We start from the raw sequence: 16211 nt of genomic DNA on the forward strand, positions 1-16211 counted from the left end.
ATCACAAGTCCACTCCTCTTACCCGTCTTGTGTAGGTCCTTCTTTATGTCTTTAGTTGTAGAAGCTCTTCTCTGGTAGGTTCTGGTCTTTTTCATCGATGGCTGTTCTGCAGATAATTGTGATTCTGGGGTGCTTGTGAGAGGTGAGCTCTCAGGGTCTTTCTACTCCTCCATCTTCGCCCATCTCCCATGTATTCTATTTATAATACGAAAAAAGCCCTGGATACTGACATAGTCTTTGCTGCTCCTCTTGTCTTTGTAGCCTCTTCAATGCAGCAGTCTGGCCTTTTTACAACACAAAGTTACATCACTCTTCTCCGTTGGCCATTGCAGAGGAAACGCTCTGGCTCCTACAGTGGCCTATGGGACCTATACAACATGCCCCTTTGCCTTATTTGGCCTTTTCTGCTACTTGCCTCCCTCTGACAGGGCTCTGCTCCAGCACACAGGCCTCAGTTGTTCATATTTAAGAGGAAGGAAATTATGTAATACTGCACTCTACAGTGTGGATCATATATATTGATCTTTTCTTCTTGGATGATCGGGTTCTTCATATACAAGTGGGCATACCATGATATGGGAATAAACTGTACTGCATGGAATCACATGACAGAGTGTGGTGGACTTGTGGTTCAGTGGCTAACCCAGTATATAAGCACAGTTATACCCATGGATTAGGGTTACAACCTCAGGTATTTCTGTTACTCTGAGAATGGACAGTGATCTCTTATAATTCTCAAGTAGAAAAGTAACTAACCATTTTCTCTAAGCCCTTATAAGGTAAGTATTTCATCTCAAGGTTGAAAGAACCCCTGTTTATGGGCTCAGATAATGGTATTTTATTAATTTAACTAAACTGCTTTAATGTATCAGTTTTAGGGAGGTGTTTTCTTTGAAATGAAAAGACTTGATCACTCACTCAAAGGTGGCATTGGTGGCTATTCAGTTGATCATTTTCATATCAACTATAGGAAAGCTTCAAGCCAAACCTTGCCTGGCCTTCTAATTTGTAAGCATAGCTACCTAGTGACCTCTGACATGCAGGTTTTCCTCTGCTATGGTATTTGGATAAAGGGGATGTCATTGCTCTTGAGAAAGAGGATGCAGGTGAAAAGAAGTACAGAGAGCTCATTCAGTAACATTGTACAGATCAGGGGAGTCACTACTGGGCACTGTAATAGTTACAACTATAAAACAGAACAAAAATTCTTTGAATTTAATATGAGAATCTTGATACAAGGAGGCAAGAATTTTACATAGGCTCTTATGGCACATGGAATGATTCAGGGCATATAGAGAATCAGCACACAATACAGAATAAGGGTGACAAAACATGAGCATCTAAAACAGGATCAGGATGGGAACGTTCCTTTCATCCATACTTACTCTTTAGTAAAGAGCAGAGGGAGTTAACATTGGAATCACATTCTATGTTATTTATAATTTATGGAATAAGTTTGTTGTATATGTTGTATGTGTATACTGATTGATTAGTAAACTAAGAAACAGGAAAGAGGTGGGAAGTTGTGACTTTTCCAAGAGCAGAATCTATAAAAAGCTAGAGTAGAGGAAAGAAGTAGGCATTAAGGAAGAATCTTCATTAAGATCATAAGATGCCCCCTGGCCCCATTTCATCCTAGTATTTAATCAGATCCTCCTCTCATTGCCTTCTCTTTGTGACCCGGTTTTCTTTTAACAACTTTATTGAGATATAATTCAATACCATACAATTCACTCATTTAAAATGTACAGTGCAATGAATTTTTTGTTATTCACAGAGTTATGCAACCATCACCACAATCGATTTTAGAACATTTTTTATTTTCCCAAAAGGAAACCCCATACTCATTATCAGTCACTCTCTATTCTCCCCCAATATTCCAGCCCTAGGCAACCATGTGATCCAAGTTTTACAAGTTATTGATTTGAAATTCTCTGCTGCCTTCCAAGGACATTCTACTTCAAACCATTTGATTGATCACACAGGTACAGTCAGAAAACTGTAACTAATCTTTGTTGATAAAAGTCTTGTAAATCAAAGAGAGTGACATATAACCGCATTCTTAGATATATCTCATTATATACAGCTTCTTAATCATGATTTTCAAGTGGTTTTTTTTTTGTTTTTATCATAGATGTAGACCTGTTAAATATACCCTCAACCTCAACCCCTGACTGATCCTATAAGTAAGCTGTAGGGGAAGCTAAAGTGTCCTCAGTAAGTTGCCTGGCACATATGGAACCAGAATAAGGAGGCTAGTTAGATGGTTCAAACATGGAGTGGCACCACTCTCTTAGTCAGAATGTGGTTGTCAGAATAATGCCCCCACCAACCCCCATAGATACCTGTGTCCTAATCCCTACAACCTGTTACCTTACACAGCAGAGAGGACTTTGCAGATGTGATTAAGTTAAAGTCCTTGAGATGGGGAGATTAGATTGGACCCGCCTAGATAATCCACCGTAATCACATTTCTTTATAATGGGAGAACCTTTCTGTGGTGAAAGGGTGATGGGATTATGGAAGAACAAGAGATAGGGCAGTATGGGAAGAGCTCAACCCACCACTGCTGGCTTTGAAGATGATGGCGAGAGGCCACGTGCCAAGGAGTGCTGGTGGCCTCTAGCAGCTTGAAAAGGCAAGGAAGTAGATTCTCTCCTAGAGTTCTCAGAAGGGAATACAGCCCTGCTGACACCTTGATCTTAGACCAGTGAGACTCATGTCAGACTTCTGACCTATAAAACTGTACAACAATAAATCTGTATTGTTTTACGCCACTAAATTTGTGGAAATTGGTTACAGCAGCAATGAAAAACTAAAACACAGACCTTATAATGTGGATCTAGGCAGTAAGCCTTGGGCAAGCACACCTTCTCCTAGAACAGTGCAGGTGGGCCTTGCCCATGTTTGCCTCAGTGGCTCTTCTTTCTTTGTATCTCAGGTGTCTTCCTTGAAGCCCTTTCTTGAATGACTTATTAAAATGCATTTAATGAGAACATAGACTTAAGAGTTAGGTGGGCCTGTGTTAAATTCGGGCTCTGCCATTTTACTAGCTGGATAACCTTGGACAGGTGATAATATTCTAAGCCTTGGTTTTTATGAACAAAGTGAGAATAATAATACCTACCCTTTGGGGATATTTGGAGGATAAAATGATATAATATATGTAAAATAGCACGATGCTTGATATATAGTGAGCCCCTAATATATGATAGCTGTTACTATCTTCTCCTAAAGCCTAGAAGGAATTTGCCAATAGGATGCATTCTAACACTTGCTCAGATACAAATATATTAAGAACTATTCGTACAGCTGTTGTGTTTCGGTGACTGTGCCACAGGATTCTGGTCATAGCCCTAAGCGTCCTGATATTGAGCCTTTTAACTGAAAAAGGCTTACTTTTGGAAACTTCAGTGAGTAAGTTAAAACCACCTTTGGTTTATAGTGCAGTATGTAACACCTTTTAATATTTCCTTTATTCGTCAAGCTAAGGTGAAATAGAATGTATTAAAGAAAACCTGGAATTGTTTCTACAGTTAAAAATAAAATTCCTAATGACTGGAATAATTTCTTCACTTTAAATCCCTACTGCCCAGCAAATGGCTGACACATAATAGGCAGCAATAAGTGTTTACTGAACTGAACTAACCTGGCCTCTAAGCACTTATTCTTTCACAACCTGTTTTATCTCGTTTGTTGCTAGCCTAATTTAGGCCTGTTTTTTGGGCCTTGCCTATTAACAGCAGTTTTGAATGGCTCTTTTTGCTCCTTGTCTTTTCCCTCTTGATTTTCCACAGTACCAGCAAACTAGGCAATGACTGTTGCACAGTATATCCTCTTCTATTTAGTCTTCTTTTTCTTTGACCCATCACATACTGCCTAATAGCCATATTTTAAACTCAATGTTTCCCAACTTTTTATGGCATGGTACACTTAGAAAATGATGATATTTGTGTGGTACACTGGGGTAGGAAGCAAGCCGTCTTATGACTGGAGGTTTTGGATGCTAAGGGCTGAGTCACCCTCTCAGTACAGCCGTCACCTAATTTGGGCACACCAGTATGCCTTGGTATACTTACTGGGAAGCTCTGCTTAATCTAGCATTTTAGACTAGCTGCAGTTGGAATTCATTCTGTCTTTTACATAGATAATTAATGAGCACTGTTTGTGTCCACGCTAAGCTCTAGGAGAAAGGAATTGAGAGCACTGTATCAGGCATTCTCCTACATGAGCTCTTAGTTCCAGGCAGACAAATCTGTTTACTGGCCTCCAAATGGGCCTTCAATATTCCTCTCATACATTTGCTTATGTCTTTTTTGTTTTTGAATAACCTGTATTTCCTTTGTCATTTCTGAATCTTCCTCCTGTCTTCTCCATGATGCTGTCCCTAATACAGTTAAAGTATGGCAGTTTTGTTTGTTGTATTCTATTACATTTATTAACTCACTCAAGTTTGGTGCCCTCTGTAAAGCCTGTATTCTTTCTTTGTATTAATTCTTATTCACTTACTTTCTATCTTATATTTGTCAGTATTTTCCCTTTATAAATGTCCCTATTGTTCTTATGCTGATATTTATCCTGCTCACTCTTCCTACAACTTTGTATCATATAAATTCTGAGGAATATTTAATACTATTACAATAAATATAAAATAATATTCATTGTGCGTATATATTTATCAGGTAATAGCAAATGTTTTTTGTGCTCTTATTTGGACCAGGCATTATTCTAATAGCTTTATGTATATTTAACATATTTAGTCTTCACAGCAGCCCTATAAATGTAAAATATTTTTACATGTCCATCTTACAGATGAGGAAGTTTGAGACACAGGTTAGTTAAGTAACTTGCCAAAAGTTGTACACTATTAAGTATCAACGCCAGGATTGAAATGTAATCAGTTACAGTGGGCAGTGTTGACAATGAGCCCATACTAATAAAACATTCTGTAATACTGTACTGCAGAAAAGCCAAGTTATAGATGTATGAGCAGACCAGTAGGTATTTAGTACTAAACATGCCCACTAAGGTGAGTTAGGCTACATTACAGGAAGAAAGAGAAGTTGTAGTCATAAGAAATATACAATCTGGAGAGTACGATAACATGTAATACCAGCAAATGGTCAGTGATCTAGAAATCAATAGTTAATAAGAATATTATTTATGGAGGATCAACTGTATATGCCAAGAAATGAACAGAGTACTTTGCATATATTATCCTATCGAAGCGTTATCATAACACTATTGAGTAGTTGCTATCAACCCTATTTTATAGATGAGGGAAAAGAGGGACTTCCCTGGTGGTGCAGTGGTTAAGAATCTGCCTTCCAGTGCAGGGGACATGGGTTCTATCCCTGGTCAGAGAACTAGATCCCACATGCATGCCGCAACTAAGAGTTCCCATGCCACAACTAAGGAGCACATATGCCGCAACTAAAGGAGCCGGTGAGCTGCAACTAAGACCTGGTGCAATCAAAATAAATCTCAAATAGGTAACCTGACCAAAAGTTACTGAGCTGGGAAGTGGTAGAGCTGAGGCTGGAATCTGGGCCCATCTGCCCTGTTTTCTTTTCACTGTGCTGTCCTGCCTCTCTGATGGTAGGTGCCCTGGCAGAAGGGCAGGAGACACGCAGGCGAGCCACTGTTAGAATGTAGTTAGAGCTGTGCTTAACTTTGGAAAACAGTAGTGATAATGGTACTTTTTTTCTTCAAATTAGAATTTGAGGAAGGAATACAACCAACATTCTGGAATAAACCCAGTAAAAGCATTATTCGTTTTTGTTAAACCATTACCTTGTGATCTTGGCTAAGCTTCTTTCTCTTTTTGTACTTCAGCTCTATCTTTTATAACATATATGTGGTTAATAGGTATCTACTTATATCCAAAGATGTTTTATGATGTTAGGAGTACTGTTCAAACTCTGGAAGTAAGTAGTAAGTACTACACAAATACTAAGTTTTAGTACTTAGTTTGAATATTGACATTTGATACCACCATGTTTTTCCTTTATAGCATCACACCTTCTTTTTTCATTCCTAGGCAATATGCACATAGTTTATCAACATGATCACAATTTTTAGAGAAGCTAAAGTTTTAATGGAAAATGGGGAGAAAACTTAAGGGGTACATTTTTTACCATGTTTTATATTATTGTCCTGCCCATTTCTTTTAGAATACAAACCAATTCAAAATGCCCTACAGAGCATTTTAAATTTACAGAGCCTGTGGAACACTGCCCATTTTTGCAAATGGAAGGTCAGAAACAGTTATTTGCTATACAGCAAGCCCCACACAGGCAGCATCTGCATCTCGGTCATATTTGTATTTCCCAAGAGGCTTTGCACGAGGGGGGTGCTTAATAAATATTGGTTGAATAATTGAGTTGTTGTTTTCTACCTTTCTTTAACCTTCACAGTTCAATTTGTTTGCTTAAAAGAACTTCTCATCACAATTTTTGAAAGCTTAAACAGTAAGGTTTATGTTTATATAGGTATGTAAAATGACAATTAATTACAAAATACTGTTTTATGTTTTAGCTAGTGAAAAATGATGGCCTCTCTTTTATGACTTCTATAAACCAGTAAGAGATCTGAGCACCCAAAGGCTTATGTTACTGTTTAAAGATTCCTTTGAATTTTCTAATAAACATTAGAAAAAAAAAACCCTCACAATTGTGCAGAAAGTCTGATGTTTTATTTTTTATAAATTTATCTATTTATTTTTGGTTGTGTTGGGCCTTTGTTGCTGTGCGTGGGCTTTCTCTAGTTGCGGCGAGCAGGGGCTACTCTTCGTTGCAGTGCGTGGGCTTCTCATTGTGGTGGCTTCTCTTGTCGTGGAGCACGGGCTCTAGGTGCACGGGCTTCTGTAGTTGTGGCATGTCAGCTTCAATAGTTGTGGTGCGTGGACTTAGCTGCTCCGCAGTATGTGGGATCTTCCTGGACCAGGGATCGAACCCGTGTCCCCTGCATTGGTAGGCAGATTCTTAACCACTGCACCACCAGGAAAGTACCCTTAATTTTTTCATTGAAGTATAGTTGATATACAATATTATATGTTACAGGTGTAATATATAGTGATTCACAATTTTTAAAGGTTATGCTCCATTTATAGTTATTGTAAAGTATTGACTATACTCCCTCTGTTGTAAAATATATCCTTGTAGCTTATTTATTTTATACCTGATAGTTTGTACCTCTTAATTCCCTACCCCTATCTTGCCCCTCTCCCCCCCTCCATTGGTAACCACTTGTCTGCTCTCTGTATCTGTGAGTCTGTTTCTTTGTTATATTCACTAGTTCATTGTATTTTTTTAGATTCCACATATAAGTGATATCATACAGTGTTTGTTTTTCTCTGACTTATTTCATAATAAGAATATGAACTGCATAATACCCTCCAGGTCCATCCCTCTTGCTGCAAGTGGCAAGTTTTCATTCTTTTTTACAGCTGAGTAGTACTCCACTGTATATATACACACCACATCTTTATCCATTCATCTGTTTTTAAAAATTTTTTATTTTATATTGGAGTATAGTTGACTATAACTATACTTGACTATAACTCAACTATAGTTGAGTATAGTTGAGTATAACAATGTTGTGTTAGTTTCAGGTGTACAGCAAACTGATTCAGTTATACATATACATGTATCTATTCTTTTTCAAATTCTTTTCCCATTTAGGTTATTACAGAATATTGAGCAGAGTTTCCTGTGGTATACAGCACACCTTTACTTTGCTGTCTTTTTTTCCCCTCCTGACACTGACAAGAGATTTGTTCATAGAGAACTGACTCTGAAGATGACACTCTTCATTGTATCTCAATGGCTTAGGCTCCATATGTGGTTTCTTCTCTGTCTTTAATTAAACTTGTTTTTTTCAGTGCTGTAGCTGGGAGCACTGTGTTGACACAACTCATTCTTGTACAGAACAGATTAAAATGTCAGTGTTCCAATGTTCTCATCTGTGAGAAAAAGAAAATATTTGGGATATTTTATTTATAGCTTTTAAAAGACTCCTCTGTGAAGAAAGATTACTTGTAGGCTGGAAAACCATTTGACAGTTAAAGGACAGAACTCTAATATTAGTCTAACAAAAAAGGGGAAAAAGACTGAAAGTTTACTAGAACCCTTTTCTAGGGATTTAGAACTTTTCACTTAATTTTATCTTTTAATTCCCTAGAGTTCTGCTTAATCCTTCTAGATGCTGTGTATGCGGAATATTGATAGTTTCCGCAAAAGGCAGTTAGTCAGTCATTACAGTAAACACACATATTATGTGGATGGAGGGCTACTAGTCAAGGGAAATGGAGTTGGCGTATTGAGGCTTTAACCTTCATATCGTAAGTCTAAATGTATCTGTTTTTACAATTGAGTCTTTAATATTTGTTAGCTAGTTACTGGTGAATAGGTCCGCAAGTTCACCTTGCTACAGCTTGAGACTCTTTTCTGCTTATCAGGTGTTCACAGGATATAAGCTACATCAGTTAACGCTGGGTGCTGTGCAAATTTTAGAAGTCACGGTAAAGAGATAGGCTTGCTGCAAATTGATAAGGTAGGGACTTAATAAGAGGAGCCAATACTAATGGAACACTTGCATGCATCTAGAATATTTAAAAGTGTCTCTGTATTGATGTATTGACTGTCTAATCCGCACAGCTGTATGAATAGGTGATATTATCTTTGCTGTACAGATGGGAAACGGAGGCCTGCAAATATAAAGTAACTTGTCCAAGGCAACACAAGAAGTGGAGAAGCTGGATTTGAATCCAGGGAGTCTGGTTCTGTAGCCTATTCTATTAGAGAGTTTCTGGAAGTTTATTAACTCTTGATATTGTACGGTTTGGGAGCTTTTACTCTCTGGTGATGTTGCCTGAGTGGCGTCCTGAGAAGTAGGAGCTTGCTGTGACTCCCCTCTTTCCCTTTTCTTTTGTCCTCCATTACTTGCTGAGGCCCATTAATTCTAGACAACATCTCTCAAATTTGTCCCATCTTTCCTATCACACTGCTGCTACCTTAGTTCAGGCATCTTTGGGACATAGCAGCAATCTCCGGATGTCCCTCCTGTCTCCATTCTAAGTGTCTCCTTGTCCACTCCCGCAACTGATTATCCGCATTGATCCTATAGTAAATCTTTATAAGAAACCAATCTGATCAGGTCCTTCACAGGATTAAATGTAAAATAATACCTAGTTATAGGCATATATCACATTTTACTCATCCATTCTACCAGTTGATAGAAGTCTGGGTAGCTTCTACTTTTTGGCTATTACGAATAACGTTGTTATGAACATTCATGTAAAAGGTTTTGCGTGAACATAGGTTTTCATTTCTCCTGGATATATACCTAGGAGTGGAGTTGCTGGGTCAAATTTTTTTTTGAGGAACTGCCAGACTGTTTTCCAAAGCAGCTGTCCCATTTTACATTCCCACCAGCAGTGTATAAGGTTTCTAATTACCCCACGTTCTTGCCAACATGTTATTTTCCTTTTTATTTTATTTGATACTTGCCATTGATACTAATACTAATGGATGTAAAGTGGTATCTCATAGTGTCTTTGATTTGCATTTCCATGATGGCTAAGGATGTTGAGCACCTTTTTATGTGCTTTTTGGCCATCTGTATATCTTCTCTCGAGAAATGTTTATTCAGATCTCATTTTTTAAAACTGAGTTTATTTGAGTAATGAGAGTTCTTTATATATTTTAGATACAAGCCCCATATCAGATATATGATTTACAAATATTCTCTTCCCTTTTGTGGAACTGTCTTTTCACTTTCTTGATAGTGTCTTTTGCTTTTTTCCTTCTGTTTTTTGGCTGTGCAGTGTGGCATGTGGGATCTCAGTTCCTGGACCAGGGATCAAACCCGTGCCCCCTGCAGTGGAAGCATGGTGTCTTAACCACTGGACCACCAGGGAAGTCCCTTGATAGTGTCTTTTGAAGCATAAAAGTTTTTAATTTTGATGAATTCCCAAATACCTATTTTTTCTTTTTGTCTTGTCCCATGTGCTTTTGCTGTCATATTTTAGAAGCCATCGCTCAACTGAAACTCATAAAGATTTACCCCTAAATAGAATTATATAGTTCTAAATATAGTACTTAGGCTTGTGATCTATTTGGAGTTTTTCTTTCTGTGTGTATGGTGGCAGGAGGGGGTCCAACTTCATTTTTCTGCATGCAGGTATCCAGTTGTTCCAGTGCTATTTGTTGAAAAGACTAATTTCCCCCACTGAATTGTTTCGGCACCTCTTAAGAAAAATATCTGACCATAAATGTAAAGGTTTATTTATGGATTCTTAGTTCTGTTTGATCTATCCACCTATTACTGTAGCTTTGTAGTGAGTTCTGAAATTGGGACGTATGAATTTTCCAATTTTTTTCCTCTTTTGAAAGGTAGTTTTGCCTATTCTGGATCCTTTGCATTTCCATATGAATTTTAGGATCTGAAACATTTCTGAAAAAAATGCAGCTGTTATTTTGATATCGACTGAATTGAATATGGAGATCAATTTGGGAAGTATTGTCATTTTAAGTCATCTAATCCATAAGTGTGGGATGTCTTTACATTTATGTTGGTATTCTCTAATTTTTCAATGTTTTGTAGTTTACATTCTATAAGAATTGAGGAACACTTTTGCCTAAGTTGTGGGACTGTATTTTATTTTGGTATCTGTTTTTCTAAATTATATACTCAAGCATCATATATTGTTTATATAGTAAAAAGTTATGCCATAAGGAGAACACTGTTAGTATTACTATGGATTGCTAAATCATGAATTAGGATATATAGCAAGGTCCCCCATTTTTAATTCCTGAACTTGGTTAGTTATGCCTTTGTTAGAGAATTGGAATCTCTCCCACAAGGACCCACTGCTCCAGGACCCGCTGTCACACTGATTCACACTCCCACGAGGACTCTCTCTGAGACGGGGAGACAGAAAGGTGCTTCTGAGGAGGTGGTGGTGGCCTTGGGGCCTTTACACACTCACCCGTGGTCTGGCAGTGGATCACCAGGATGTTGGCCATCTCAGCAAACTTAACATTGGAAGGGTTCTTTTTAATTTCCTTCAAGAATTCTCCAAGAACCACCTCACACCTACCAATGAGCAAAGGAGAAAGGAGACAGCTCATGCAGCCAGAGCCAGAGGAGCCTCCACCAGTGGTGCCATGTCTGCTGTGCTCTGTGGGACACACTTGTCAGATGGACATTTTTCCGAGGCTGGGGGTGGATGATCTCCTAGCTCCTCAAAGCAGGAAGCACACGAGCCAGGAAGAGGACGGTGAATTTCGTGCTCTCCTGCCGCCGCCTGTCTGTTGGGTGTGGGGTATGCGTACGCGCCGAGGGGCCCCTGCAGCCGCCTGCCCCTCTCCTCCTCCACTCACATTTTCCGAATCTCTTTGCCGTTGTCGCCCAGGATCTGGAAGAGTCCATCCAGGATCTCCGGCAAATAATCCAGCAGGTTAATGTCTGGCACGGACTCCAGAACCAGGATCTGCCCCAGGGGAGGAAACCATCAGGGAAAGTCAGCAGCCAGAGAACCTGCATCTCCTCGCCCATCCTCTGGACTGGCCAGCGAGAAGGAGCCCTGCTGAGGCATCTTTTCACGGCACTGCGGTGTCCCATGGGGGAGCAGGTGCTAGTAGCTGTTGTTTCTGTTCAATGGGCAGGGGAACGGCAATTTAACCCCAGGGCAGTTCAGATGCCCGGGGGTGGGGCGGGGGGTGCGGGAGGGAACCCATGGGAAAGGTGGGCAAGGCTAGAAGAGGTGTGACAGCTGGAGGAGCACAGCTGGCTTCAAAGGTAAATCTGGGTGTTTCCGGAGACAAGGAAGGAACCACATCCTCTGCAGAGGCAAACGTGATGGGCTTTGGGGGCAAAGCTGAATACATGTGTTTTCGGATGATCTGGTGTCATTGGCTCCTAGAGGGATAACAGTGAGGCATCCTTGCAGCCACAGGAAGTGCCCAGGTGAGCCAGAGAGCAGACCTCACTCAACTAGAGGCTCCCTACAGCTGGAGAAGGAGCGTCACGGGGCCGGACCTTACCCAGGAGATGATGAACTGCCGGGCGTACTGGTTGTTGGAATAAATCCTCTCCCGCAACAAGGGGATGAAGCCCACCAGGTCGAACTTGTTGCTCTCCGTCACGATGTCCTGTGGGTCAAAGGCATGAGAGCTGCCTGCTGGGGGCGGGGCTGCCTGACCTGGCTGAATCCCCGGCCCGGGCTGGCTCCAGGGGTCAGGCGGACACAGAGGAAGATGACGGAGCCTGAGTCAGGCAGGAGAGGCCCCCGGAGCATCCCTCCTCACACAGGCCGAAGGACCAGCAAAAAGGATGCACTGAAAGCAGGAATCAAGGTCGAGAGAACTAATCAAAAGGCAAAACCCTGCATCTCTGTGGTCTGGCTCGAATGCCCTGGTGAGCTGAGCATAAACTGCCCTGTCACTGGGGGCAGGGTGGGGTCAGCATGAGGGGCCATTAGGGGGACAGAATGGTTCTGTATTTTGATCCTGCTGTTGACATAACTCTATACTCTCATCATAGAGCTGTATACTATTCCATTAACTGTAAGTGAAACAAATATTTTTTTAATTACCAAGAGCATCAAGACCCAGGGTGCAAGGCCACAGAGCCAGCCTTCAGGTCTGAGATGTGGAGAGAATGGCAATAAAGAAATCACAAGTCTGCAACACCCTGCTGGGGCTCGGGGGTCAGGGTCAAGGCCCTGGCTAGTGTGTACGTCCCTCCAGGAGAAGGGCTCACCTTGCCCAGAGCGATGGAGCAGGCGGCCAGGCCGATGAGGCCCCTTTTCTGGCTGTGCGGGTGCTGGGACAGGGCCAATTCCTGAGACAGCGTCTGGATCATGTTCTTGATCTGCACGGTGTTGTTCTGGGCCACGAACTCCCGGACCAGCCTGGAGAGGGAGCAGAGAGGGGCTGCAGGACCAGCGGGATCAGGCTGCTCCTGCTACTGCCAGCTCTGGGGCCCGGGGCTGGGGTGAGGGAGCGAGATGACCTGTTTAGAAAGAGGAATTGGGAGTCTGGCATCTCGGGGCAGGGCTTTCCCAGTTCTGCTGCTGACTGGGAGGCGTTGGCTGGGTCATGGTCCTTTCCCTTTTCTGGGTCTCCGTTTCCCTTTGTCTATGACAGAATGAAGAACAGTGGTGAACAGTGTCACTTCTGGGAATCTGAGAGAATGCAAGTGAATGTCCTGCTGGGGCCCCAAAACTGTAGTGATCCACCGTCTTCATTCAATACTTGCTCAGTGTTGCAAGCAGCTCATGCACCCAAGTGGTTCTCTGTGTCTGTGTCATTGTTTCTGGGGATCCACAAACAAACAAGGATGTGTAGCAACATGACACAAGCAACACCACAGAAGCAAGAACGCCGCAGGTAAGTCTCCCTGGGCTGACAGGGAAGCGCCATCTGAGTCGGATCTTAGTACCATTACCAGGCCTTTTCCAGGTAAAGAAAGGCAGGCAGGGAACCTCAGGCACAGGGAAGAGCCTGGCTAAAGGCGGGGGCCCCGAAAAGACATGGTGTATTTAGGGAAGGGTGAGGAGTCTGGTGTGTGGAAGGGGTGGCTGGGGACAATTAAAGAAAAAGACGAGCTGGTGAAAGGTTTCCAGCAATGGGGTGACATACTTATGTCTATGTTTTGACCAGAGAGGCTGCCTCAGGTGGAGGTGGCCTGGTTTGACAGAGGGAGACTGCAATATCTCCAAGGGAGAACACTGCAGTGCTCAGGGTCAGGAAGGGAGGCCTGAAATACAGCTGAGGCAGTGGGAAGCAGCAGGGAGAGGGCAGGAAGGGTAGAGACGCCTGCACGGTGCCCACCTGGGGGGTGATGCTAGCAGGGAGAGGGGTCTGAGGGAGGCAGCACCTGTGGTCACCCTGGGGGGATGCTCCCAAGGCAGGCCCTGCCCGAATGGAGGCGAGCACAGGGAGGCCAAGCTCTGTCAGGCACCAGGGTCTCCTTTCAGAGCCCAGTGGATGTGAAGACACTCTGCCCTTTGGAGGCTCACAGCATCTCTGCAGTGAGAAGCCTCATGAGGGCCAATGGTGGCATGAGGGGCCCAGATAACCACTGGGGAGCTGTGGCCTGGGGGTCAGGGACATCTTCCCAGGAGTGGGAACTGAGCTGGACCTCAGAGGAGGCAGGGACCCTGAGAGAAGGAAGCAGGTGTTCTGGACAGGAGGAAATGTGTGGGCAAAGGCAAGGAGAGAAAAATAGCCAAATTTGCCTGGGGTCCAGAGAACAGCAAGAAATCAACTGGGATGAGCTGGCCCAGCAGCTCAGATTCAGGAGAAGGGATCTCACATTGTGGGTAACAGGGAAGCTGCTCATGGGTTTTGAAGAGATGGTCAGAGTGTTTTAAGAAAAACCCCATGATCATCTCATTAGATGCAGAAAAAGCTTTTGGCAAAATTCAACACCCATTTATGATAAAAACTCTCCAGAAAGTGGGCACAGAAGGAACCCACCTCAACATAATAACATCATTGTCAATGATCAACAATTGAAAACATTTCCTCTAAGATCAGGAACAAGACAAGGATGTCCACTCTCACCACTATTATTCCACATAGTTTTGGGAGTCCTGTCCATGGCAATCAGAGAAGAAAAAGAAACAAAGGAATACAAATTGGAAAAGCAGAAGTGTTTGTAGATGGCATTATACTATACCTAGAAAATCTTAAAGATGCCACCAGAAAACTATGAGAACAAATCAATGAATCTGGTAAAGTTACAGGATACAAAATGAATATACAGAAATCTCTTGCATTCCTATACACTAACAATGAAAGATTAGAAAGAGAAATTAAGGAAACAGCCCCATTTACCATCACAACAAGAATAAAATACCTAGGAATAAACCTAAGGAGGCAAAAGATCTGTACTCAGAAAACTATAAAACACTGATGAAAGAAATCAAAGATGACACAAACAGATGAAGAAATACATCATGTTCTTGAATTGGAAGAATCAATATTGTGAAAATAACTATACTATGCAAAGCTGTAGTATAGTTACATTGAACTGTAGGTTCAATGCAATCCCTATCAAATTACCAATGGCATTTTTCACAGAATGAGAAGAAAATATTTTACAATTTGTATGGAAACACAAAAGACCCTGAATAGCCAAAGCAATCTTGAGAAAGAAAAACAGAGCTGGAGGAATCAGGCTCCCAGACCTCAAACTATAGTACAGGATAGAAAGCCCAGAGATAAAGCCGTGCACCTATGGTCACCTAATCTATGACAAAGGAGGCAAGAATATACAATGGAGAAAACACAGCCTCTTCAATAAATGGTGCTGGGCAAACTGGACAACTACCCATAAAAGAATGAAATGAGAACATTCCCTAACACCATACACAAAAATAAACTCAAAATGGATTAAAGACCTAAATGTAAGACTGGACACTGAAACTCTAGGAGGAAAACAAAGGCAGAACATTATCTGATATAAATCACAGCAAGATCTTTTTTTTTTTTTGTGGTACACAGGCCTCTCACTGCTATGGCCTCTCCTGCTGCTCCAAACACGCAGGCCCAGCAGCTACGGCCCACAGGCCCAGCCGCCCCGCAGCATGCAGGACCCTCCCGGACCGGGGCACGAACCTGCGTCCCATGCATCAGCAGGCGGACTCTCAACCACTGTGCCACCAGGGAAGCCCCAGCAAGGTCTTTTTTGATCCACCTCCTAGAGTAATGTAAATAAAGACAAAAATAAACAAATGGGACCTAATTAAAAGCTTCTGCGCAGCAAAGGAAACGATAAACAAGACGAAAAGATAATCCTCAAAATGGGAGAACATATTTGCAAACAAAGTAACTGACAAAGGATTAATCTCCAAAACGTATAAACAGCTCATGCAGCTCAATATCAAAAAAACCACCCAAGCAAAAAATGGGTGGAAGACCTAAATAGACATTTCTCCATATGGCGAAGAGACACATGAAAAGATGGTCAACATCACTAATTATTAGAGAAATGCAAATCAAAACTGCAATGAGGTATCACCTCACACCAGTCAGAATGGCCATCATCAAAAAATCTACGAACAATGCTGGAGAGGGTGTGGAGAAAAGGGAACCCTCTCACACTGTTGGTGGGAATGTAAATTGATACAGCCACTATGGAAAACAGTATGGAGGTTCCTTAAAAAACTAAAAATAGAAATACCATATGACCCAGCAGTC

The 16211-nt window shown here is 41.8% G+C and overlaps 1 protein-coding gene and 1 long non-coding RNA gene across 10 annotated transcripts in view; one reads left to right on the plus strand and one right to left on the minus strand.

The window, feature by feature from the left end:
* Positions 1 to 16211, minus strand: part of VAC14 (VAC14 component of PIKFYVE complex) — a 206075-nt gene that overhangs the window by 163822 nt on the left and 26042 nt on the right. For 2 of the 9 annotated variants that reach the window (XM_049703817.1, XM_049703816.1), the window contains exon 2: positions 12766 to 12916. The exons of 2 other annotated variants lie outside the window; for them this stretch is intronic. In XM_049703817.1, the coding sequence (XP_049559774.1) occupies positions 12766 to 12867 (102 nt within the window). In that variant the 5' untranslated portion in view covers positions 12868 to 12916. Of the gene's footprint in view, positions 1 to 10990; positions 11098 to 11384; positions 11495 to 12047; positions 12156 to 12765; positions 12917 to 16211 lie in introns of all 9 variants that reach the window. 5 more of the 9 variants (XM_049703820.1, XM_049703818.1, XM_049703822.1 and 2 more) reach the window with 5 other exon arrangements.
* LOC125962751 (uncharacterized) overlaps positions 1 to 16211 on the plus strand; it is a 102676-nt gene that overhangs the window by 75788 nt on the left and 10677 nt on the right. The gene's annotated exons all lie outside the window — the stretch shown is intronic.

The sequence above is a fragment of the Orcinus orca genome, chromosome 20, assembly GCF_937001465.1.
Source record: "Orcinus orca chromosome 20, mOrcOrc1.1, whole genome shotgun sequence".
In the NCBI taxonomy this organism is placed as follows: domain Eukaryota; kingdom Metazoa; phylum Chordata; class Mammalia; order Artiodactyla; family Delphinidae; genus Orcinus; species Orcinus orca.